The sequence below is a fragment of the Coptis chinensis genome, chromosome 2, assembly GCF_015680905.1.
Source record: "Coptis chinensis isolate HL-2020 chromosome 2, ASM1568090v1, whole genome shotgun sequence".
NCBI lineage: Eukaryota > Viridiplantae > Streptophyta > Magnoliopsida > Ranunculales > Ranunculaceae > Coptis > Coptis chinensis.
In genome coordinates, this window is record NC_141457.1 from 96930621 (window position 1) to 96957311 (window position 26691).

General features: G+C 34.8%; 2 protein-coding genes across 3 annotated transcripts; both read left to right on the forward strand.

Moving 5' to 3' along the window:
- The first annotated feature begins 77 nt into the window (after positions 1–77).
- On the forward strand, positions 78–11731 carry LOC147519365 (alpha/beta-Hydrolases superfamily protein). Its single transcript, XM_086590969.1, has 10 exons — positions 78–562; positions 635–702; positions 785–855; positions 928–1173; positions 7436–7596; positions 7693–7748; positions 7935–7987; positions 8057–8186; positions 9889–9986; positions 11459–11731. Exons 1-10 carry the CDS (start codon positions 348–350, stop codon positions 11528–11530), a joined length of 1170 nt encoding a protein of 389 aa, XP_086447095.1. The 5' UTR covers positions 78–347; the 3' UTR covers positions 11531–11731.
- A 1325-nt stretch (positions 11732–13056) lies between these two features.
- LOC147519366 (EPIDERMAL PATTERNING FACTOR-like protein) lies at positions 13057–15043 on the forward strand. Of its 2 annotated transcripts, XM_086594856.1 has the most exons (4): positions 13057–13347; positions 13441–14283; positions 14380–14423; positions 14519–15043. In XM_086594856.1, the coding sequence occupies exons 2-4, from the start codon at positions 14175–14177 to the stop codon at positions 14750–14752; spliced, it is 387 nt and encodes a 128-aa protein (XP_086450982.1). In that variant the 5' UTR covers positions 13057–13347; positions 13441–14174; the 3' UTR covers positions 14753–15043. The 2 variants fall into 2 exon arrangements, with proteins under 2 accessions (XP_086450982.1, XP_086450981.1); XM_086594855.1 differs by having other exon boundaries at positions 13057–14283.
- The last annotated feature ends 11648 nt before the right edge of the window (positions 15044–26691 follow it).

Sequence of the window (26691 nt, forward strand, 5' to 3'; positions counted from 1 at the left end):
ACCAAATGGTATCGACACGCACCAGAATATTACATAGAAAAGACAGTATAAACAGGGAGAAAGTGATAGTCGAGGATGACCAATCTGTTTGTTGAGCAACCTAAAATAGTGGCTGTTTGTTGTTGAATAGTTGAAAAGTAGACTTTTCAGACGTGAACTGAATTATTTTATGCGAAGACTTTTCAGACATTAGTCAATATGATTGGACTAGAAGACTTTTTATATTTCTCTTCCTCTTCACGCCTAGCAAATTCATTCCAAAACTTCCGGAATTAAAATCCTTAATCATCCCAGCTTTGATTAAAGTTTCGACTAATCACAAAACCTATTTATTTGGCTTTGAGAATATGGAATCAAAGATAACTGAGAAGGAACCAATTCCAACTCCAACTCAGATGAAGAAAATAAAGAAAAGATACTTGCCGAGAATGGGTTGTTTGAGGATAGAAGAAAATGAAACAGAAGGTGTTAGTTTGGAGGTTGTGACGGAGTGTAATAGTAGTAACGGTGATCGTGTAGTTCCGACTCACCTTGTTATTATGGTCCACGGTATTATTGGCAGGTTCGTTGACTTTGACTTATTCAAGGTTCATTTGTGTATTTGTAGATGCTTTATTTCTTGACGCCCATGCAGTGCGGACAATTGGAAGTTCGCTGCGAGCCAGTTTTTACAAAGATACCCCCACGATGTTGTAGTGCACTGTGAGTTGCACTTCCTTTCTTTTTCTAGTAATCTTTACTAAATCTAGTGCCACTCTACAACTGTAATTTATATGCAATGCAGGCAGTGAGTGTAATTCGGGGACGTTGACTTTTGATGGTGTTGATGTAATGGCGGAAAGATTGGCCCAAGAGGTATACATTTCCCCTGGTCATGTTATCATAGCAGCAATATGATAAACCTCAAAATTTATGTATATTTTGCAGGTAATGACAGTCGTAAACCGAAGGCCAAAGCTTCAAAAGATATCCTTTGTGGCTCACTCATTGGGTGGTTTAGTAGCAAGGTACGCTATTGGTAGGCTATATAAACAAGACATCTTGAGGGAAAGTGATGAAGGAAATGGAGTTTCGTTTGTGGGTGACAAGTCAAAAGGAAAAATCGCTGGATTGGAACCCATGAATTTCATTACTTTTGCTACACCACACCTAGGTACGAGAGGGCATAAACAGGTAATGTCATTTACATGGAGTATATCTGTTTGACTGTTTCCTATGCATCTGTCTTGAGTGGAAAATTTAAATTTTGTACTTTTTTTTAACAATTGTTTGTTTGTTTCCTGAAATATGTCTGACTTCAGATTCTTCTTGGGTAATCAAAACTTTCCACCCCTTGATTATGGCATCTACTGGCTCTGTTTTCTTTACCAGTAACAAAATAAAATAATGATATGCTCGTTTGTATTAACTTACTATGCCTGTTAGAAAATTAGAGTTGTTAGATGCCAGCCTCTGAAGAGTTCGCAGCTACTGTGTATTTCTCATCATTTCGGAGATTGGTTGCACTAGAGTACATGGGGTGGAAGATTGATGCACGTACTCGAGTCTTAAGAATTATGCAACAACATGAACAGCTCATTGTCATATAATCTTCTCTGAAGTCCACCAGCGCACCAATACTAGCTACAGACTCAAGAATAGAACAGGCCAACTTAAAGACGATTCCACCTTCTCTAGCTATGTTGAAGGACATGTAACTGAAACTAGGGTAGATAAAAGCTGGTGAAAGTCTTTCCTTGACTGAACATCTGAACTACACAGCTAATTCTGTGCACACACTTGCACTTCTCTATGATCCGTTCAGCGCATCTGTAGTTCTTCAGTGTACATATCTTTTATTTCCAAAATAAAGGTCAATCTCATGTTGGAATCTCTTGCGTATTTCTAAATACTAGTGTGTGTGTGTGTGCAAAGTGGAGGAGATGAACAAATGGTGTTCTCGCCACTTTAGTGCATAGTAGATAGTCCCACATTGGTTATCCACCACATCGGGTAGGGTTCAGGCCTGGGCTTGGGCTTACTGTTGTGGGTAGTGGTTTGACCAATAGCCTAAACTTGTTTTGCCTTTTTCGAAAGCAAAGAAGTTTAGGTGTTCTATTAAGAGTTGGTCTCTCTTTCTCCTAACCTCTATAAATGGGACATGTGAGTCCATAGAGAAAAAAGGACTTGATCGAACTCAACTCGCAGAAAAAGTAAAACTAAAACCAATCCGGCCCGTAGAGAGAGTTATATTCTTCGTTCTAGAGGGTAGTCCGTTTCTAGTGCAAAGTCAGTCTTTGTTAACCATTGAATCTGTGAGGAAGGCATGCTTTGTTGCCTTTCGCACCATTGGAAAGGCGGAATCTTTCCTTAAGGACGGCTAATCCGGCTCCTTGGTTATTCCGATTCTTCGCTGTCCTTGTTTCTTTATTGCTCTTGTTCATACGTTCTACTTTTTTCTTCGTGTTCATACAACTATTCTAACAATCTTAAGGAAAGAGTTTTGTAGTAGAACAAAAGAAGTGCTTTAATCGACAATCAAAAGATAAGTCTTTTACTTTGAGTTATTGTTTGTGTTATTGGGTTATGACTTTAGAAATTTTCTAATAATTTCGTTTTTGATAGGAAACCAATTAAAGATTGAATATTTATTGATCTTTTGTGGTTTATCAAACCCTATATGGTTGTAGACTTTTCTCCTACGTTTGTGGGAGTCAAATATGAGATTTCTATCAAGAAACACGCCAAAGTTCGTCTTTTTGACAATTTTGCGTCACTCGTTACGGAAACTGCTATAACTTTCATTTTCGAGCTCGGTTTTGCAATCCGCTTCTTGTGTTGGATAGCTGATTCAAAAGAGCTTTCCAGTGGTATAAGGCTTGATACCCAATTCGTCCGAAATGGGTTGAGAGTTCTGATTCTTTTGAACTATTTTTCCGGAAGGAAGAAAATATGGTAATCCGGTTTTTCAATCGGTTAGGTATCGTATTTTTCACTATTTGCAATTCTTTTGGTTTGATTATATAGTGATATTCTTGCCTTGAGTTGCATGCTAGTTTTCTTAGGAGGAAATCCCTAAGGCTTAAATTTAATAACCTAGTCAACAAATTATACGTGTTTATCAATCGAGGAATTAATTGGGTTGACTAGAAGTAGTTTGATATTAATTTTCTTTGTACATATGTAGATGTATGTAGATGGTCAAGAGAGACCTTAAGATAGTTAATATCAACCACACTTAAATCTTGGATAATAATTATAATGTATTCAATGCATAATTGCTTACCTTTATTGAGTGAACGTGTTGTTAGACGATGGTTATATTTGTACTGTTGTGAAAATACATGTTAGATGAAGTAACTTGTAGCTTATATCTAATATAGCATATGTTAAAGTTGTGTAGCATGCTAGTTTTGGATATTAATCATCGTGGGTTTGCTTTGAACTTGATGATAGTTTATTAGTAATTTTTTCTAGTTGAAGACATTAATGGGTTGAGCCATTAGATGTTGTGGTAGTACTTGAGGTCTTGTTAATAGGGTATCCTATCTTGCTTGAGCTCATGTAAAAAGAGGAGGTGAAGTGGGTGGTTGTTTTGCATATTCGGTGGCTAGATTTGCTTAAATATCGTATACTTTTTGTTGTGAGGGGTACAGTTAAAGTTTACTTTTCCTGAACCTATGATATGATATTTACCATGTTTGGCATGAATGCATTATTTAACATTGACATGAAATTTAACCATGTCATATATTATTAAGTAATGAGTATCGTTTCACGAGAGGAAACAATATGGAAACAATCATATCCTCCTAAACCTAATTTAGTCAAGGAGATGTAAGGTTATGGATTGTCTTCTTTGACAATATCCTCCGATGACTATTTTAATGAGAGAGATGTAACGCCATGGATTGTCTTATTAGGCATTATCCTCCTATGACTATGGATAAATAGCTAAGGTGATGTACAAGTCGTGGATTGTCTCCTATGATAGTTGGAATGTTGAATGATGAAAAGAAGGATGATAATGATATTATCTCGGGTAAAACCCTTTTCATCCGATTCTTCTATTCTTTAAGATTCATTAGAATCTTTTTGTAGATTTCCTTTCATATAGATAACATGAACATAATATGACTATGTTTATATGATCGAGAATCATAGACTTGAGTAAAATATATTCTTGTCATAAGAGTGCATTTTATTGTTGTTGTTTCTTTTTAGTGTTTGTAGCGGTATAATGTGGTTTTGCATGTAAGTTTGATTAGGTTGAGTAACTATTGAACTGTGGGGGTGGTGACCCATATGCATAATAATCTTTGTTTTACCATAGTTTATCTCACAAGATAATTGGAAAGACATTGAACTACAAAGTATGGAAAGGTCTTGGGCCTATCCAAAAATGCTTCAAAATGTGGGGGTGTCTTGCCGAGGCTATTGTGAATGAATCTAAAAGAAGTCTTTTGAGACCTAGAATTATCTAGTAGATGTTCATTGGTGAAACTTCATAATAGTGATGTTTGTTTTCGGTTGTCATGAGTGATAACAATTTTGTAGATACTGTATTTATTATTGAACGTCTTATATGCTAATTTTATTTGAGGTTGTGCTTTTCGACGAGAAATCGCATAGAGTGGTTGAATGTTCATAATGAACTACATAAGATAATCCCATTATTTCGCACAAGAAATTTGGAAGACTATCAATGAGTATTTCCACCATTAACTTGGTGATGATGTTTATATGTTTCTTAAGGAAGATTCATTAACCTATAAGGAAGTTGTCCATGCATGAAATGTCTTTTTTGAAGGATACAACTCCTCTAAACTGGACTCTTGATTTATTGGGGAATCTATAGGTTGAATTGGATCTTCAAGAGAAAACTAAAACGTGATAGTTGTATTGCAAAATACAATGTTAATAATAATAGTCAAGGGGTTTCAATGGAGACAAAATTTATACTATTTTGAAACCTTGCTCATGTAACTAGAATTTCTTCTACAGAATTCTAAAGACTCTAGTTGAGTAGTTGTGCGGAACTACAATACCAAGTAGTACCAGGTGATGAGCTAAAGGTATACAATTTAGTTAAATCTTTGTATGAGTTGATTCAAGCCTATAAATGGCATGAGCAATTCAACAACATATTAGTGTCATATGGATGTCAAAGTACCGTTGTTGATAAAAAAAAAAATGTGTACTTTCTTTAGAGCAAAGCAAGACATATGTGTTAATCTCTTTGTTTAGATGATTTAATATCATGAGTGCTAGCATTGAGAATGTGTATGAGATGAGAAATTCTATTTGAAACACGCCATAAACCGGCCATTGAAAATGATAGTTTATTATGTTGTTAAACTCATTTCTATAAGCGCTATATTAGGTTGTCAAGATATTGACGTTTGAATATGGTTGAAGCGCCAAACATACCTTAAACCAGACCGGCTAGGATGGTATAGGGAATTCCGGGCACTACATAATTGAATGGTGGTGAATATAGGAATTAAAACTCATGTTGGTCTCATTATATTGTTATAGCACTTAGTAGAAATATTTTTCATTGAAAAGTATGGATATTATGATAGTAAGCATGTGTTAACACCTTTTTGTGGCAAATATCCAACTTATGAAAAATAATCTCATTGTGTTTTCTCATACTAAATAAGTCAATATCATTGGTAGCCAATTGTACTTGATGGATAATGTATGTGAGACATGACATTACTACATTAATGGCATCGGTGATAACCCATTGTGTCCTTATAAGGAACTTTGATGTATATTGTCGATTATCCAAGTCTTATAGCAGAGCCATTGATTATGGGTGATATTTAGTAGATTTCCATCATTGTTAGAAGGGTAATATGTTATAAACCTGGGTAATGTTTATGTGTTTACCTTTGGTGGAAATTGAGTGTCTTGGATATCATCCAAGTTTTAGAAAAGGCATGCGATGATAGTGGGTTAGCAACCTCTTGGCAAATCTTCCCATTGGCTCTAAACTTGGGATGATGTGTATATGCTTTCAGAACCGTCTCATTGCAATAGCTAAGACATGTTAACTTATGTCAATGGGAAAAGAATACATGTAAGTTGAGATATAACTTAATCAAGTACCGCTAGAGATTATGTTAGGTTGGACTCGGTTTGGCCACATGTCTAACCGCACCACTTCTTTGGAGGCAAGTGGTTCAATCCCCGAGGGGATGGGAAGATAAAGATATTTATTAAACGACGGAACCCCATTCCATGTGATTGGAGATCCCACGAAGTAGGTTCAAAGGAAAAACAAGTCACCTCGCCGCTCCGGTATGCTATTGTCTTTCTTTGACGCCCGTCCCTATGACTAGATAGCATTATTGTATACTTTGTATAACTTGAATAGCAATGAGAAAAGGATGAGTTATTTTACTCTTAATGGAATCCATAGTCCATTATTTTTATGAGATAGTGTATTTTAAGCGCTATGTACACTTGATGGATATCCACCTACGTGAATGTAGAAGGGTTCTTATGAGTAGCAAAGTACTGAGAGCATTCACATAACAAACAAGTAAGGGCCAAAATAAACAACCTTGAACGGGCATATAATGAAAGAGCAATGTGGGTGCATGTCCTCTATTTTACTACAAGGAATGTTGGTTCAAAGATTTTTAATCCACCACTTTCACGTATTATAAGATATGTTACCCTATGGACCGGGTTCAAGCCCGTAAAGCACCCGATTATCTTATGCATTGTTTTTCGATTCTCTCCGGCATTTCGTTAACCCATTTCTTTTTGTAATATCCTATTCCAAAATAGTGGGGGACTATTAGTATTTTGAAATAGTGGGGGATTGTTGGAATCTCTGGCGTATTTCTAAATACTAGTGTGTGTGTGTGTGCAAAGTGGAGGAGATGAACAAATGGTGTTCTCGCCACTTTAGTGCATAGTAGATAGTCCCACATTGGTTATCCACCACATCGGGTAGGGTTCGGGCCCGGGCTTGGGCTTTCATGTTGTGGGTAGTGGTTTGACCAATACTTTAAAAGATGTTCTATTAAGAGTTGGTCTCTCTTTCTCCTAACCTCTATAAATAGGATGTGAGTCCATAGAGAAAAAACAGACTTGATCGAACTCAACTCGAGAGAAACAGAAAACTAAAACCGGTCCTTTTCTTCTTCTCTTCTTCTGTCGGCCGCCCGAGAGAGAGTTATATTGCTTTGTTCTAGAGGGTAGTCCGTTCTAGTGCAAAGTCAGGCTGCTTGTTAACCATTGAATCCTGAGGAGGAAGACGCCACTTGTTGCCTTTCTGCACCATTGGAAGGGGCGGAATCTTTCCTTAAGGACAGCCTAATCCGCTCCTTGGTTATTCCCAGTTACTGCTGTCCTTGTTTCTTTATTGCTACTGTTCCTTCTGTTCTACTTTAGTTGCTGTGTTCATACAACTATTCTAACATCTCATACGCCGCAGGTCCCGTTATTTTGTAGCCTACGAGTTGTGGAACAAGTAGCACGTCGTACATCATGGATACTCAGAAAAACAGGAGAGCATCTTATCCTAAATGATAATGAGAATGGGAAACCTCCTCTTCTTGTTCAGATGGTCAATGACTGTGGAGATCTTAAATTCATGCAAGTTCTTCTAAACTATAAGCTTAATCTCTAATTTTTTTGAAACCTATGAATCTACTTACGTATCATCTCACCATTGATTCTCTTTCTATGTAGGTCTGCCTTGCATTCCTTCCAGCGTCGTGTCACCTATTCTAATGCCCGCTTTGATTGTATCCTTACTCAAAGTGCTGTTATCTAAATAGTTATTTTGTACTATATATGAAGGCGGATAATCAATCAACCTTCATGGCTCATCATGATTTAGTCTACGAATCTTACTATCTGGATTTACTTTAAACTTCTGATACTGTTAAAGTTATAGGTGTTAGCTCTGAAGTACTTAACTCTTCCGATAGTTATTGTTGGGTGGAGGACATCATCCATACGTCGTAAACATGAGCTTCCAAAGGTAATGTTATAATTTCTAGAGAAGTTCCAATTTTACCAATTTGAGATTTAACTCTATCTTTCTTTTCAGCTTCAGCGCACCTCAAAAAATGACCGCTACCCACATATTGTGAATGTTGAGCCCCCAAGAACTGCTATTGTAGAAGAGGAGGTCCACTTGAAAGACAAAGTGAAGGAACTCAAAACAAGTGACATGGAAGGTTTGTGTCCAGATCACCAATTTGCTTCAAATATTCTTTGAATTCTTTCCTTAACTTTCTCATGGATTCAAAATTCATTTTCCACACCTTGAACTCTAAGATATTCCTCCTGCAAAACAAACGGTGGTCGCCACTAACTGTGTTAAGACTATGAGTTACTTCTTTGATGAGATGGACAGACAGGGTACACTGGACAGGGATGTCTCTGTTGTCTTTGAGTAAGTATGGCATATTCCTGGGGATCAAAATGATACTTCCACCACATCAATATGAAGCTACTGCCGTAGTTTCATAGTTTGTGTGACCTACTTAAAGTCCATGGTTGGGAGTCATGTACATAAATTCTTGGCATTATTAGGTGTATATTTAATATGAATTCATTGACGGTGTTGTTGGTTAACTTAGGTGCTTTAGGGATCGTGATACATTTTAATGGTTCTCAATGATGAGAAAGTTTATGATCTTATAGGGCAAGCATGGTCAATCCCCCTGAAGAAACGGAACACTTGTTGATCGTCCAAGATTAGAGTCTTTCATGCTATAGTTAAAGTTCAAGAGTTTTATAGTGTCAACACATTAAATTACAATTAATAACAAGGGTATAGAGATCCTTCAATCTCGTCTGGTTCGCAGAAACAAACAAAGAAGATCGAGAATATAGTAGAGAAAAAGTACAGAATTGATGAAATATTGAAATGGTTCTGAATGTTGAATTTAATAATCGAGTGTTGATGCTAGGTAAGATGATGATAGGGCAGTTAAATCGTTGAGCACTCGCCGAGTAACTGGTGAGTACTCCCTACTCGCTGCTTAGCCAACCCGACTAACAATTTAATCCCCGATCACAATTGGGCTCAAAAACTCTCCGAGTACACAGCCGATTAGCCGAGTAATTGTGTTCACTATTTCACTGTTAAACATTGACATTTCGCCGATTCGATCAACCCTCGGTTCTTTAAAGTTCTACTTTAATCAATATTTATTTGGGTTAACTAGTATTACCCCCCTACTAGATGAGCCAATCAGGATTCCCCCCTTACTAGATGGGGAAATTAGGGTCTCCCCCCTAAGTACACAAAAAAAAAAAAGTCAACTTGGGTTAACCATGTTTTTTTTGTGTGTATTTGGGGGGAGGAGGGGGGGAGACCTTAATTTCCCATCTAGTGGGAGGGAATCCTAATTGGCTCGTCTAGCGTGGGGTAATATTCGTTTTTAGTTGATTTAGTGTTTTGATTGATTTGGTACTTAATTGACTCTATTATGTTGGTATTTCAATGTTAAATATATTTAACAAGTATTTGTAAAGAAATATAGTGTTATGAAAAATCGCCCGATTAATGCCAATTAATCCCGACTGATTACACCTACTCGCTCTTCAAACGAGTAGCGATTTAACTGCACAGAGGTGATGATGTTTCTGTTACGAAGTATTAGTATCAAGATGTTGTATCTCTGGGCAAAGTCTTTAGCCGTGCTTTAAGTTGTTAGGGCATAATAACTTCGGGGAGGAAACATGCTATTTGCATTGTAAATGATAAAATTAGTAGATGTTTTCCTTTGTTAGTGGTCTGTTACATTGTTATTTGTTCCTGATGAGGAGCTTTATGTATACATATAACTGAACTCTTGTTTACAACATACTCTTATCTTTTTGGTTCTCTCATCCTAATGTATATATTTTTTGTTTGTTAAACAAGTGCAGAGTTCATGATCCAAGGCCTGACAAGAGTGGGTTGGGAAAGGGTTGATGTTAGCTTCAGGAGAAGTAAGCAAAGATTTTTTGCACATAGCACCATCCAAGTAGGTTTTTACTTTCTTAAACTTCCTGTATATTATTATGTCTTTCCTGAACTCAATAGGAATGATTTGGCTGTTAAGTTACGATATAAGCTTGATCACATTCCTATGGCTCATTTCAGTCAAAAGACATATCCGTCTCTGATAAATCAACGGGAATACAATTGTATTAATGCATATACGAAAAACGACTAAAAATGGTATCGAACCTTACAAATTTTGATAATATGGGGACTAAAATTTTTTATTTCGAAACTTTTTAATTTTTGCAATGTGGAAACATGTGTAACATGACATCTAAATTTCTCACACGGTGTTTCACAATTCGAATTAATTTCTATGGTCATGAGATTGTAGCATAGATATATTTTGATAAGTGTATAACAATGTATGTAATTTGTTAATTATGAAACACCGTGTGAGAAATTTAGACTACATGTGTAACTAGTCTCCACATTGTAAAAATTAAAAAGTTCGGTCCCCAATTTGACTGAAAAAAAAAGTTTAGTCCTCATATTGTCAAAATTTATAAAGTTTGATACCCTTTTTAATCGTTTTTCGATGCATATACAAGTGTTGTTACTTTGTCTCATATTTCCATACGGTTGTACAGATGCCTAACATAATGTCCCAAAACAGTAAGAAGCTTGTACGAGTTTTATGAAAGCCTCCATATTTAGTTGGTTACTTTGTCAAGAGGCTTGTACAAGTACTGTCCTCTGTTAATAAGATTTAGGAAAATCTAATATCCAGTATGTTGATAAAGTAGAGAACCCTTGTGCGTCAGTAGTGATTGCTCCTTTGCTCCCTTCGAACGAATATGCAATTATTATTGGTTGGAACATGCAATTTACTTATGATTAGAAGATGTTAATGGTTGATCTTGTTTAGGAGCTTTGTTGCTGGCTTACTTGATCTTGTATATATATGTGGTTTGATCTAGTAGAACTTGATTTCAATCAAGTGTGACTCTTCTTAGAATAAGTTGCTTTCTTTGAGCTACGTGTGGTTCTTGATCTTAGCGGTCGTTTGCTCATTCAAATCACAGTAGAGTGATGGTTTGGAGATGTGCAGTGCCTTTGTGCCAAACTTGATAAAAGTTGGGATGAGCGTGAGCCTTCAAGCCTGTGACGTTATTTCATGTCTTATCATGTGGGCGCATCCTCTTATTCCTTTATAGTTTAAGACAAACTCTAGTCCTTTAACATTTATTGCATAGAAAGTAATCTAAATAGTTTCACACTGAATTCGGGTCTTGGTTTCTTTGCCAATAGAGCAAAGGCTAATTACGCTTCTAGACTCCACTGATTTAGCTCCTTTATTTGCATTTCTCGTCTATTTGCAGCTCATTTGTCCTGTGTTTAAAAATGTTGCACCTGTTTTTATTTTTTTTTCCTCTTAAAAGTTTTTGGCCCTTAAGAAATGTTTAGATAACGTGTGTAAGACAACTCATAATATTCTCCATCTGTACTCAGGTAAAAACTTACCCTATGCATTCTGATGGTGCCGACGTGATTTGCCACATGATCGACAATTTTCTCCTGTAATGTTTATTAAATCAATTGTCAATTGATCATTTGTTGAATTGGAGTATGTATGAGTGTAGATATAGAAATTGTAATTCTTGTTAAATTAAGTATAGAAATTCCTGATGAGAATATGAGATAAAAGTTTCTCAAAAAATTTAAATAGGCATTAAGCTGTATTAAAGTATTAACTAAAGCAATTATTTTGTAAGTTCCGAGGAAGATCAGTGACTTCTTTTTATTAAATTAATTAATGAAAAAAATTATTCCTCAAAAGGATAACTAACATATGGATGACTTTAACTTTTAAAGTGCTGTTTCTAATTGCAAACAACGTACCCGCACAAAAAGCCTATATGCCCTTAGCTTGACAGTTAATAGAGACTATGAAATTTTTAACGGTAATCATCTTACATCATCTCTGATTCACAGGTTCCATCGTGCATTGTGCTTGTGATATCAGTAGTAGATACTAGAGAGAATGACAGAGCATAGAGGGGAGGTTATCACCTGTGATTTTGAGAGACTCCCAGAGACCCCCCAGGCCTAAAATGAGTGAAAACGTGTTAGAGGGATGTTGTTCTGCTTTCCCTACTCTTTACTCCATTTTTAGAATGTTCAGTATGAGAGAGAGAGGGAGAATAGAGATTGCACACTTTTTTCGTTAGTGCAAGAGTACTTTTACACAAAAAATAAAGGGATAAGAAAGAAAGGTGCAAAAATAGTCCTCTTAAAGTGAAGAAACTGGAAAGCCCAACTTCTACTTCTATGTTACAAATTAAATTCGACTGCAAGGTAAAAGCCAATGTACAATCTGAGAACTCAAGTCATTAGTTTTTTTTCCTAAAGACGGAAAAGAAATTTTCAGACACACACACACACACATATATATATATATATATATATATATATATATATATATATATATATATATATATATATATATATATATATATATATATATATTGATGAACTTAGGAAACAAATAATATAACTACAGATTAGTATATCATTTATACCCGCATAGAATCATAGAAATCAAATTTAAGGACTCCTAAAATTTCATACCAGTATCTGATCACAACGACAGAAGATTTTTTTTTGGTAAAACAACAACAGAAGAATTGAATGCTCTCACCAATTCCATTCTCATTGATTCCTTTTTCACCAAAGCTATGGAACATGGTCCAAAAGTTCATTAACCAAACAAACAAAACACATATTTAAGCTTAGCTACCTGTGGTCCATAAGATAAAATACAAATCTTCTAAACCATTGCATTATAGAGAGAACACTTTTCAGTGTTTAAGGTCATAGGATCGTGGTGCCTAAAACTCAGAACAATGTGAAATTTCAGGTCGTCTAAGGATTATGATATATTGGTTTAGTTGTCAAAGTAATTCTCATACAATGAATATATGCATTTTTTTGGGCCATTCACTGTGTCCGTGTCTCCCATCATTTTGAGTTTAAATTAGCCTAATTACTAAGTCTAATAAGCATCATCTAATTCTTATGATCTTCATCATCGAACTGTTAGTCTGTTACAATCTTCAAGCTCAGAAAGTAAAATGTTTCTGGTAAAATCTTTTTTTACCTTCCTAAGCTATGTGTTTTCAATGCCATCTTCCCATTACTCTTTTTAATGTTGAAAACTTCCAGATTTGCCTCACACTGTTGAGTGTAGTCCATTTTTCTCCACTTCCTGGCTTCCTGCATACTACAGTTGATTGCAGCCCAACAGAATAGTGCCAGATGTCGAAATTTGTGGGCCAGAGAGAGAGAGAGTAACAAACAATAATCCAAAGTCAGAACAGTGAATGATACAATATGTAAAGGTACGAACATATGGTTGAAAAGTGATAAATCTTTCATTATGTATCCTTTCTGTGGGAATTATATTTGATTTTAAAGAATCGAGAGAGATACAGGTACCATCTACTGCTTACTGCCAAGCGTATATATTCTCTCTTCTTTTTGCAAATACAGTTGTGAGAGCGAGATATGGAGAAGGTCTGCCGTGTTTAAGTTGAACTGTTCAGACTTACACTTAACCACCACAAAAAACATAGAAAACTACACACACAGCTCAGTTTTCAGTATTTTACTATACAAACCCACCCCAAAGAAAGCCAAATCCACATCTGTGTTTTCAAACTTTTCATGTCTCTATGTGCATAACTCCTCTTTCTCTCACTCTTTTGTGTTTTGTGTGGTTTTGCTGTCTTTGAAGAGTTGCTATTTTTTTCCTCATTTCTTTTCATAATAAATCTATAACCATCACTCACCCTATTGTGAAGTCATTCAAGATTAAGGAAACAATCTTGGTTGTTTGGTTGGCTCATTAATCGAGGCTGAGTTCCTTATTCCGTTTTCGGGTGCTTTTCTTATTTCCTGCAACACTCTTTGTCCTCGGACGTTCCATCATTAATATCATTATAGTAAAAAGGTTATCTATCTAGCTAGCTAGCTCAGCTAATAAAAAATTCAGTTCTTATACAAGTGCGTTATGGTGCACATTAATTTACTGACTCTTCTTTTCACTTCTCCTTTCTCTTAAGCAACTGCACCGCCCATCCTCTCTCTCTACTTGGTTTGTAGTATATATAAACCTCTTTAAAGCACCTCAAATTCCTTTCATTCATTCACTTAGTCAGATCTCAGAATGGGTTGTAGTCACAATTGCAAAACTATCCAAAGACATCGCCATCTTATCATTTCAATGCTGTTTCTGTTGATTTCAAGCATGGCCCAAGTTAGATACATGGTTGAAGGTAAGTTACTCTTTGTTTAACTTTAGAAAGAAATCTCATCACAATGTGAGTTTTGAACCTAAGCTCACTTCTCTTCTGTTCACTTTGATCATGCAGGTAGAACAGTTCCCAAACTCTTGGATGATCAGGCTACTTCACAAGTAAGCATTCTTAACAAATTAAAAGATTTCAACTTTTTTTGGTTAAAAGTGAGTTAACTTTTAAGTCTTACTTAATTGTTTTTTGAGAATTATAGGTTGGAGGTGAAGTGAAAGCAGTTATGAGAGGTCAGATAGGATCAAGACCACCAAGGTGTGATAGAAGGTGCAGTACATGTGGGCATTGTGAAGCAGTTCAAGTACCTGCAGTTCCACAAGCGAAAAGCAAGAGTAGACACACTACTGTTTCAATGAGAGGTGAAGATGCAGGTTCTAACTACAAACCTATGAGTTGGAAGTGCAAATGTGGAGACATGATCTTCAATCCTTAATTGAAGAATAAGTAATTTTAAGATAAGATACTAAAGAAAAAAAAAATCTCATTTGAATTGTGGATAGCAATGATACTTCCAAATGAATATTCTTTCTCTATATTTTGTTTGCTTTCTCTCATCTCTCACTATCCACTAGTTGAAAATTTGGAATATATATGTTTTGTTTTTTGTAGAATTCTGTCTTCTATCATTCTATGTAGTTTATCATGTAATCTTGATCCTTTTGGCTTGTTTATCACAATATATAGTATCAGAGTTTAATTCAATGAAATTGTCTTCTCCTCCTAATTTGCTTTTAGTACCTATATGTTTGAAGTTTGAACTTGCCTTCGTACGTAGCTTAATAACGTCCATACAATGAGTTAGAAGACGAGTAAGTAGGTGATGAATATGATGGCTACTTTACAAGTTAATGTCTTGTTATTCTGAGATTCAATAAATATGGGAAACTGGTCGTTCTTATGAATTCTACATTCTTTACTCTAAATAGAGTTATGAATTATTTGCTAGCCAAGAATGGTTTTTGCTTTTGCTTGCTTTTTTTCATATCTTAAGAAAAGTGGGAAATGTGTGTTAAAAAACATGGAATTTGCATTAGAAATTTAGAATTAGGAAAGAGAGGGCAGGTAGACAATTAGCTAGGTATCTAGTATTGTCCATGATCTGTTGTATCAAACGTGGGGCTTAAGATTTAAAGACTGCGAAGAGTATTGGTCACGGGGTACAGGGCACTGCCCACATTTATTTGGCGTTTGCGCACGCCATCTTCTACTCTTCTTATGAACTGTCTTTTCAATGTAATATGCAAAATATATCTCTGCCTTTAATCTTTAATTCTCAAATTTCCATCAGAAATTGGACTCGGTCATCTCCCACAACTGCCCTTTGAAGTGGTCTCCAAGTAAGTAGGTGGGGTTGTTTAGAGAAGGACTAGTTATGGTCTTTTCAGGTTTGAGGCGAGGTCTGTTAGATTAATGATTATCCAGGTTTGAGGCGAGGTCTGTCAGAGCAAAGTTGTAGAAGAACATTAAATGACTGTTTATGACACTAGTAGGTAATAAATAGGGGGTCCATAAATAGAGAGAAATGATCACACCTTCACACCAAGGATCTCTTCTGTTCTTTCTCGTGAAAAACAAAACTTCTTCGATGGGATCTTTCATGGGTATGATTATGTCCCATCTTTTGAAAGGTAATGTCTCATTGATGATACGTGACTGTAACAAGATCTTCAATAAGTGTGTAACTGTGTACGCAAATAAATACAGTTGGATACAGAAAATAAAAATACATGGTAGTATGTCTGTATGTGTACATTGGTGCCAAAAAACAGAGAGTTTAGTGAATGAAATGACAGGGGCGGCCCTGAGTTTTGAGGGGGAGGGGGAGGGGGTGGGGTTATGTAAAAAAGAACGACTCAATTTGAAAGAGAAATTGATATAGTTGTCTATTTTGCACTGTTAAACAAAATAAAACTTAATTTAAAGTTAGAAATTTGAACAAAAGTATTGTGGGTAAGTTACTCTTATAGTTCAACTTGGTTATGGCATGTAGCAACTATAGTTTGGAATTTTTAGAATTTCAACAAATTTAAAACCAAAATTTATAATATTTCAATAAATTTTAAAATTATCAATTTTTCAACTTTATATTGTTTTTCCTATTTTTTGAAAAATCAAAATATTGAGCGGAATTTTGATATTCCGTTTGGAATAATGAACCAACACCTAGAGATAGAGACAACAGAGTTAATGAGTTAAGAGAGTTAATGTTTTGGGCTAAAAACATTGAGTAAAATGGTAACAGGTTTGAATGGGATATAGAGTTATAGGCAATAGTTAGATTTGGGCAAAGACTGGCTACTAGGGGCTACGGCAGGGATGACCCAAATCCGAATAGTTTAGGTTTGGGTTAATTTTTATATCCGTTTATTTATTCAGGTTGGATTCGGGGTCGGATATATTTTATGGGTTTTTTTTTTCAATTTTTTAGTGTTATCCGATCGGGTTAGTCGAGTTCGAATATAATTGGATTCGGATTCGGATTCGAATATACCCATATCCGACCCGAACCCAACCCAATCCCTGCCAGATTGGGGGCTCTATTTTGGTCCATAAGCTTGAGGGCCCCAATCAGCCACCTGTGTGGACTATCTCTGGGGTGGCACCGACTCTATCCCCAAAAAATAAAATAAAATAAAAATTAATGAAAATATTACTGAGCCGAATTCAGTTCCCTCAGTGTGGACTTAGGTTTAAAGCAAAAATCTTATGTGAACGAAATTGAGCTGATCGAGTTGCAAAAGAAAACGATTGTGTTTCAAGCCAATGCAACCAAGTTTTAGTTGGTTTAATTACAAATGAGTTTTAGACTAACTTGGTAGCTCAAACATAAGGGTGGAATTTGAGCTAATTAAACGAGCCGAGCTTTACTATGCTCAAGTTCAGCTTGTTTATTACATGAGTTTTAAATTGAGCTCGAATTCGGTTCATATAGTTAAATGAGCGAGCTCGAGCTGAGTTTGAATAGCTCAGTTATTTTACACTACAAATATAATATTTGAGCTAAATGAGCCGAGCTTCATCATCAAACTCATTTGTTACACGAGTTTTAATTTGAGCTTGAGCTCGAGCTCGGCTCATATAGTTAAACAAACTAGCTCGAGCTCGAGTTTAACAGAACTGAGTTCGACCCAGCTAAATGAGCCGAGCTTCATCAAAATCATTTATTACACGAGTTTTAATTTTAACTGAGCTCGAACTCGGCTCACATAGTTAAACGAGCTAGCTCGAATCGAGTTTAACAGAACTGAGTTTGAACTGCTGGGCTCAAATTCCACCCTTACTCAGACGAGCGTGAGAGAGCTACAAGTCAAGCAAAACAGGAGCAGCTTGGCTCACTTTCCAGTCCTACTATACTTTTAGTTATATCGAATTTCCCATATATGGCCATCTGAATCTATTAATTTGTGATCACATATGGGCAGCCCCATCAACATTATGGATTGCTGAAAACATTTACATCACAAAATGAGTTTCCTTACAAAATCGAGGGTGGAATTTTACAACTTTTGTTAAATTGATTGATGATAAGATTTTTTATCAAAAAAAATATAAAAAAATAAAAATTGATGATAAGATTTAGATGCGAAAATATGTTAGATAGAATCACATGGGTAAGCTAAAAGGTAACGTACTGGGAACTGGGGTAGTCCTCGAAGGCACAACCACAAACTGTGCGGAGGCTGGGAAATACATTGAGTAGGTAATATTAATGGAATACCGGTTTAGGTATGGATTTGCTTGCCTTTTTTATGTTGTCATGTTGTAACTGCAAAATCTCTTTGCCTCCTTTTTTTTTTTTATTTTAAGGACTAGTCTAGTGCACGTGCAACGCACGTGGATAATTATTGTTGGGTTCAATGCCCACAAAAAAAGTCAAAATAGGAAAGTATTCTTAGAGCATCATCAACGCGTTGTTTTTGACACGTCGAACTTTTTAAGGATCTTAGTCTTTTTGGACGGGGAATAGTTGTCCGTCTAATATGTTGGGCCCAAAAAAATATAATTTCATTTTAATTTGTCAATTTTAATTTTTATTAAAAAAATCAAAAAATTTCTAGACGGTTTAAACTTATCCCGTCCAACATCTTGGACCCTAAAACATACAAAATTCAAAAGTTTTATTTTTATTAACAAAAACAAAAAATGTCGGACGGCTAAAGTAGTTCCCACTCTCTTCAAGTTGTCCCGTGCACACCATTTCTATATTCTTCACCAATGATTCAATTCTTAAAATCAAAAAATTGCGTTGGTGGAAAATTGCTAAATAAATTGTCAATCTGTCACAAAACACAAAACAAAACTCAGGACTAATAGATTACAATGTTACATCTTTTGCATTTATATCGGTGATTCAAAAAAATCGGGGAGATTGAACGAAACACAAAATAAAACTCACAATTACAATGTTTCAATTGCATTAATACTTACAAATCAAAATTATACAAACAAAGAACCAAAAAATATCCCAAAACACAATTTTGTTTCAAATAAAGAGGAAAAAGACAGCCTATAACCTTTAGGTGATGTGAAACCACCTAATAAAATGGTAGAAAGAATGAGAAGGGTAAATCCAAATGATAAAATAGCAGGGGTAAAATTGTCAAGAAAAATTGACCAAGAATCACACATCACACAATAAATTACAAGAAATGGGCCTCAACCCCTTCATTTCGGTTCAGTTACATGTAAATCCCCTGCTTACGGACGTACCCATAAAACTTCCTTATTATTCAAGTCCAACCAATTAATCTCTCTACTTTCTATAATGGACGTAAATCTCGGTATAATTTTTATCTCCACACTTATCTGTTTCTTTTTTTGCCATTCTCAATAAATAACCACGGTATATATATATATTTTTTTTTTAGTTCGCTTTAACGAAAAAGCCAACGAAAACATTGATTTTAATTTTGTTTCTTTCGCTATTGAAGAGAGTCATTGGTATTTGATTCTTATGTGAAAATACTTTTTACCACATACATCTTCATAATTATATTTATAAGCCAATGAGACATTTTAAGGACTTTGAACCAGGGCGTTATTAGCACTCTATTATTGGTGAGAGATCAGTAGATTGAGTGGAATATATTTGATAAAATGTTTGTATGAAATAAGTTGGTGTTTATTTGATCTGAAGAGGTTAGTGAAGTAGGAGATCTTGCATGAGAGAGAACGATCGATTTAATCTACTCAAAAGTCAGAAGTAATAGGTAAGGAGAAACCAAAGCAAATGTAGAGACAAAATTAGAGAGTTGAAATTGTCTGATGCCTTAACAAAATATTTGTAAATATATATTTACATAGTAACTTGACATATGTAAATGTAAATTCACATATGCAAATAGATATTCACATAGTTTATTTAATTAATTTACATGCAATTACAAATTGGACATATGCAAATTTGAATTTACATATGAAATTTTAAGTTTATAGAGGGAGTAATTTGATATAAGCAAATTGGATTTTACATATGAAAATTTAAGTTTTTAGTTTACATAGTAGATTTGTGAAACAAAACAAACCTAGTGAAAAAATGTACATAAACTTTATATTTTCATAGTTGTTTAACTTATGAAAATTTGTATTTACAAATGAAAATTTAGATTTTCGTAGTAGATTACTAAAATAAAACAATTCTAATATCGGACGTATACTATAAAAATCTTAATTACACAAAAGATTAACCTATGAAAACTTTAACCCGAATAAGATCTAGAAGTTCTTTTTGTTCAAGATTAACATGAATTTTCACAAACGTTTTTTTTTTTTTTGTCATCTAATAGGTGACACAGTCTATGCAAATCAGAATTTACATATGCAAATATGAATTCTCATGAACTTTTTTCTGACATGGCTATAGAAATCTGACAAATTGACAAGCGCATCAGGCTCAACATTACATAAAATATCAAAGATTTTACGTCAATAATTCAAACAAAATTAGTATTCCAAAGTGATCCACCATACCACCAATAAAACACAACACATCATTTCATGATCTTCTTTCAATTCTTTAGAATGTTGTACATCGAATTAGGCTTTCCCACCACATAGATATCATATGTTTTATGTATCTTCTTCATTTTTTTTAAATTGTACATTGAATTAGGCTTTCACACTCTATTGTCCTATTCATCTCCATTCAACTAAGTCTCTCAAACATTCTTCAACAAAAACCATAAAAAATATGTCAAAAAAGAGTTTTTTTTCGTCTTGGCGATATGAACATCTCTAATTATTCTTTTGGACTCTTGCAAAAATAATAACATAGGCAAAGCAGTAGAACGGAACACCTTAGTAGAGTTAGTAGGTTTTATCTTGGAAGAAAGGGGACGGCGAGAAGAAAGAGAGAAAAGAGAAATTTGAGATTTATGTTTAACGGATAAATTATGTGTGGGGGTATTTTAGTCAGTTTCGGATGTTTTAGAAAAAGAAAGGGTTTTTATAGATTAGTCGGTAATGAGGGGATTTTTATGTAGTCTATTCATAAACTTGAGAAATTAAACACAAAACCTGATTACCAATAAATTAATATTAAAATACTGTTATAAAACTGTAGATTGGGCCGGGATTTTTAAGATAGTAGAGACTAGAGATATACATATTTAAGTATCTTGTGCTACACAGTGTACAACAATGTGAATATATGAAAGTCAAGTGTGTAAAGTCAGGTTACAACTGTGTAAACGAAAGGATCTCTTGTTCATAGCTAAGTTGGTGAACATATGATATTCTCTGATGTGAATATATGAAATGATATGGGCGTAGCCGCATAGGCAATTAATCAATCAATCAAACACATCACACAGGATCATACTATGATCTTCTTGAATGAATGAAGCATCCTTAGTAACGATTCGTGTACGGAAAGAAACTTTGGTGGACCTATCAATGTCCTTTTTGTAATTATATCTGCAGATCTCTGATCTGATCAGACAAGACAGGTTTGGTACACTGGACGGTAAGGTGTTCGTTTGGATTGCAGCGCTGGCTTGGTACCAAAACTGGACTGGACAAAATTAAAAATTAAGCCCAGTCATTTCAATTGAGAGGTTATATTACTTCTTATTCATACTTTCTTAGCACATTGGTGTCCTCGAGAATCAGTTGGGCTTTGTATAGTAATCTGAATGCTAGTCTTAGATAAATGGTTGCAATCTATTAACGAGAATGTTTGTCTTCAAAAGGTGGCAGAATATTTCAAATTGATTGTTGGTTTCCCAATGATTTACCCTCCAATTTCCAATGGTTTGCAAATGTAAGGAATGCCATTCTTTACTAACTGTTTATGTATGAATTAATTTGACCGCTAAAACCCTTGGGCAATTGGTTTTCTGCCATAAAATCAGTCAATGAAATATTTGCTCCCTCAGCACCGAATGTCCTGTTCCGCTATTCGCATGAATTCAAACAAATAAAACTTTCTGAGGCTCATCGTGGGAAGGAAGTTGAGGGGTGCTGTTGGCTGGAGTTGAAGGCCAAGTCATTAATGCTTCTTCGGAGAATAGACAATGTTGCTCTAGTATTCAGATAAAAGGGCCCCTGGACCATACTACATTACTACCACACCATAGTCCATAGTCCATAAACGAGCAACTTCTTGTGTTGCTCATGTGTGAGTGCTACACCTTCGATCTCCCAGACTGCAACACCTTATGTGAAGTAAGCTAATTATATATTTTTCAGACTAAAATCTAAATATAGCTACCAAGCAGATGTCTTCTAAATTGGATAATTTTTCTAAACAGAAGTCAACAATTAATCTATGATTTTGTCTTGATATCCTTAGTCAAATTCTTCTTATCAAATGGTCCCAAAACTTAACTCCGGAAACTGGAGTCAATTAAGCTCAGAGTAAATTTGCGAAACAAAACAGTTGAGATTTGAGTATTTTCACATTCAATCTTCCAATGCAACTTTTTAAGAAAGACCCACCAATGACCAAACATTGACATTGCATACTAAAATGCAATATTACAGGTAGACAGATGCTAAGAGGTGCGCCTGACATTATTTCGATCTTCTAACACCGCCTAACATAAAATCTTCAAAGTCGTCACCTCTAATTAAGAAAAAAAAAATAAACCGCATACGAATTAGGACAATAGCAAATACATCACAGTTGCATACATAAATTAGACATACTAGCTTTCGAACCCGTTCTACAAACGGGTGTCGTTATATTAAATTATTCTAAAAAATATTAGCAACTATTTATAGCTATAAGATATGTAAATTATATTAATCACTTGTTCAAATTTCTTACACCACTCAGCACCAAACTTTAGTAAAATCCATCGATTTATTTTTGTTGTTATGTTTAATAATAGAAGTTTGATTGAAATTTTGTGAGAATGTCCAATGTGGCGAAGATGATATTGAAGCTACTTAAATAACAAGTCATTCACAATTATAATAAAATAATTATATTAAACATTACTTAAAATGCAAAACTATAGTTGTTCAGATATTATATTCTCCCTATATATAATATAACTATGTTTCGAGGTTAGTTCAATGTATTTGCATTAAGTTTCCGATTTTACGTTAATTATTCTTTGAGGCTAGTTCAATGTAGTTGGATTTAGTTTCCGATTTTTTATTAATTATTCTTTGAGGTTAATTCAATGTAGTTGTATCAAGTTTCTGATTTTCCGTTAATTATTCTTTGAGGTTAGTTCAGTGCAGTTGCACCAAGTTTACGATTTCCCGTTAGTTATTCATTAATTAAGGTTAATTCAGTGCAGTTCCATATAGTTTTCAATGTTTCATTAATTACTCTTTGAGATTAGTTAATTGCATTTGCATCAATGTTATAATTTCTCGTTAATTGCTCTTTGAGGTTAGTTTAATACATCTGCATTCAGTTTCTGATTTTCCGTTAATTATTTTTCAAAGTTAGTTCGCATCTAGCTTCCAATTTCTGGTTATTTATGCTTTGAGGGTAGTTCGATGTAATTACATCCGGTTTCCGATTTCCAGTTAATTATTCTTTGAGGTTATTTCAATGCATTTGCATCTAGTTTATGATTTTCCGTTAAATATTCATCAAGGATATTACATCCAATTTCTGATTTTCCATCATGTTAGTTAATATATGATTTTAGTTTAATGTAGTTGCATCCAGTTTTCGATTTTTCGTTAATTATTCTTTGAGGTTAGTTCAATACAGTTGCATCCAATTTCCGATTTCCGTTAATTATTTTTTGAGGTGAGTTTAATGCATTTGCAGCAAGTTTTTGATTTCCCGTTAATTATTTTTTGAGGTTTGTTCAATGCAGTTGCATCAAATTTATGATTTCCCGTTAATTATTCATTGAGGTTAGTTCAGTGCATTTGCATCCATTTTTTGATATTTATATATTCGTTAATTAGTCTTTAAATTAATTTATTGCATTTGCATCCAGTTTCTGATTTCTCATTAATAACTCTTTGATGTTAGTTCAATACATCTGCATCTAGTTTATGATTTTTGATTATTTATGCTTTGAGGTTAGTTTGATGCAATTTCATCCGGTATCTGATTTCCCGTTAACTATTCTTTGAGGTTATTTATATTTCAATGCATTTGCATCCAGTTTCTGATTTCCCGTCAATTATTCTATGAGGTTAGTTTAATGCAGTTGCATTTGGTTTTTTATTTTATGTTAATTATATTTTAAGGTTAGTTCAATGCATTATTTGTATCCAGTTTCTTTTTTTTGAAGAATTAATCGGGTTCGGCTGACCCTTGGACCTGCATTAGAATCTGAGATAAACCTTTCCTCTTACATCGATTGTCAACAATCTCTGCTAGTGTAGAATCTAGAGGGGATATTACATGTACATTGCTCATTAGTGGAAGAAGATAGGCTAGCTTAGTTTTCACTTCCCTATAGACATGACAAAAATTTGACCTTGTGATACAAGCTTTTACAATGTTCATTACCATGGGGCTCTCTTTGCCATTAATTGCACGTAGGGAATCTGGCGGACTTGTATTTTATTTAGGTCCATTTCCTTACACATGGTGAGACCAACCTCTATTTTTCGATATCCTCCCCCAGTATGTGAAAATCACATTTCCTTCTTGATCAATCGTTAAGCCACCATAGTTGTTCTCTACCGATCCATCCGTATTGAGTTTAATGAACCCCGAGGGTGGCAGTTTCCACTTACAGAGAATAGGAGTCTTGTTCTTGTACTTAACTTGTATCCAGTTTCTGATTCACCGTTAATTATTATTTGAGGTTTATTTGTAGCATTTTTGCATACCGTTTTCAATTTCTCGTTAAATATTTTTCAAGGATTTGCATCCAATTTCTAATTTTCCTTTAGTTATTTTATGGCGTTAGTTTAATGCAATTGCATCCAGTTTCCGATTTCTAGTTAATTACTTCTTGAGTTTAGTTTATTGCATTTGCATGAAGTTTCCGATTTCCCGTTTATTACTCTTTGAGCTCAGTTCAATGTATTTGAATCCACTTTTCGATTTTCTTTTAATTATCCAATGTGGTGTGTAATACCAACTTTATACTTATTCATCTGTAGTGTCCTTGCAAGCATGACATAAAAATAAATTATGCTTGATTTACTATATGGGATCATCAAAGATTATCCAATTCCTAATTTCTCATTAATTATTCTTTAAACTAGCCATTAAGCCCGACCTATGATCGGGCCTGCTACCTTGATAGTCCAATATATGGTTGAATAAATTTTATAAATATGTAAGTATTTTATGAAAGCCATTAAGAACTTTTAGTTCGTGTGTAAATTTGTACTTACATACTGAAACGTTAAATTGTGATGGAAGAAGAATCAACGAATTAGAACGAAAAATTTGGTATTAATTGAACTATTATTTATCTACTACTATTTATCAACGCATGTGTAGTTTATAGTGAAAATGAACGGTGTATCCAGTTAAAAAAATGTAGAAAGAACGTTAAAAGCCCAAAGTTTTCTAATTAGGTGTATCAAATTGAAGTTGTAAAGTATGAAGAAAAAATATGATTGCATCTTTGCAAGGGTAAGCCCATAAAAATGTCATAGTTGATGCTAGATGCTCAGTAGGACCAAACCTTGTCACTGACATGAGCATCATTGTCATCAAGTTGTTGGATCTGTGAGCAGAGAATTTCGGTTTTCCATTCGTCCAATACATCGTCAGCATCAAAGAGATAGTGTATTATCGAGTTTTTCGGTTTCTTTACGTACACCCTCCAATAGATTCACCTCTGTTTGGAGGATCGCACTCCAATTGCTCAACACACCGAGATCACTGCATAAGCCATAGTGATAAGTGGAGATCAGGTAATGAATATCACCCTCGTTTTTGTTCACACACTCCAAAAGCATGCGTTTCAGTGACATTTGTATTGCTTGTGTGGTCAAGAAATAAGGAAATTGCATGCTAAAGAACAAAGAATGTTAAAAGGCCAAAGTCTTCTAATTAGGTATGTATTTTACAAAAACCCAAACTTTGGCCCATAGTCATGTTTGGTCAGAGTATTATTTATTAATAACTTTTTGTTCATGTATAAACTTGCAATGGAGTTTCTAGTGACAGCTGGCCTTGTCAGTAAATCCGAGAAAAATTACGAATGATGGCCATGCATGTGACAATCATCTTGCTTTATATATAATGTTTTGTACTACATTGTTCTCTGTTTCTTAGGAAGTTCAAATAAATGGTTTAATCTAAACTGAAGTCAGGATGGCATTTGCCCAAACTAAAAAACTTCTTTTTGAAGGGGCATGCGGGGGCATCATCCCAGTAGCTTGCAACCAATTCGAGGAGGTCACTCGCAAGGTAATAGAGGGAGGCAAGGTTAGGAATTAGGAGCTGGCGTGAAGACTACTTATGGGGTGCTTCACGCTAGAGTCGGCTCATGCCGAGCATGCCCAAGTAGAATTTTTTTTTCACCTTCCCTTTTACTGTTTCCAACAACACTAAATGACACTGTATCCTAAAACAAAGCCTTCTGCAACCAAACTATTTCTTTTAGCAAGCGGATATGAATCCCTAGTCATGCATGGCGTTTTCAGCTGCCTTCTCTACCAAATTATCCACCCATATTAGAAACTAAATTAATCAAAAGATTCTCATGCTATAGAACTCACGGTAGTTAACTTTATGAGAAACAGAACTCCAATCACACTATCCATTTTGAACGTAAATAAAGACCAACTCGTCTTATCACTTTATACACCAACGGATCTCATAAAAACAACAGATTGATTTTTTCTTATCCTACATCAAAGCAACAAAGACCACCTGTATTTTCTCTTTGGGAATATTAGTACCAAAGATCAATTTAGGGGCTAACAACCTCTTCCACCGTCCGATGTAGGAGCTCGAAGATTTTGCGGCTTTCCTCTTAGCAC

What these genes read in the sequence shown, in the direction of transcription:
- LOC147519365 (XM_086590969.1), top strand. Translation starts at nt 348, where the DNA reads ATGGAATCAAAGATAACTGAGAAGGAACCAATTCCAACTCCAACTCAG. An exon ending in GTCCACGGTATTATTGGCAG is followed by an intron (nt 563 to 634) that starts GTTCGTTGACTT and finishes ACGCCCATGCAG; the next exon opens with TGCGGACAATTGGAAGTTCG. An exon ending in GTACGAGAGGGCATAAACAG is followed by an intron (nt 1,174 to 7,435) that starts GTAATGTCATTT and finishes CATACGCCGCAG; the next exon opens with GTCCCGTTATTTTGTAGCCT.
- LOC147519366 (XM_086594855.1), top strand. Translation starts at nt 14,175, where the DNA reads ATGGGTTGTAGTCACAATTGCAAAACTATCCAAAGACATCGCCATCTT. An exon ending in AGTTAGATACATGGTTGAAG is followed by an intron (nt 14,284 to 14,379) that starts GTAAGTTACTCT and finishes TTGATCATGCAG; the next exon opens with GTAGAACAGTTCCCAAACTC. An exon ending in ATGATCAGGCTACTTCACAA is followed by an intron (nt 14,424 to 14,518) that starts GTAAGCATTCTT and finishes TGAGAATTATAG; the next exon opens with GTTGGAGGTGAAGTGAAAGC.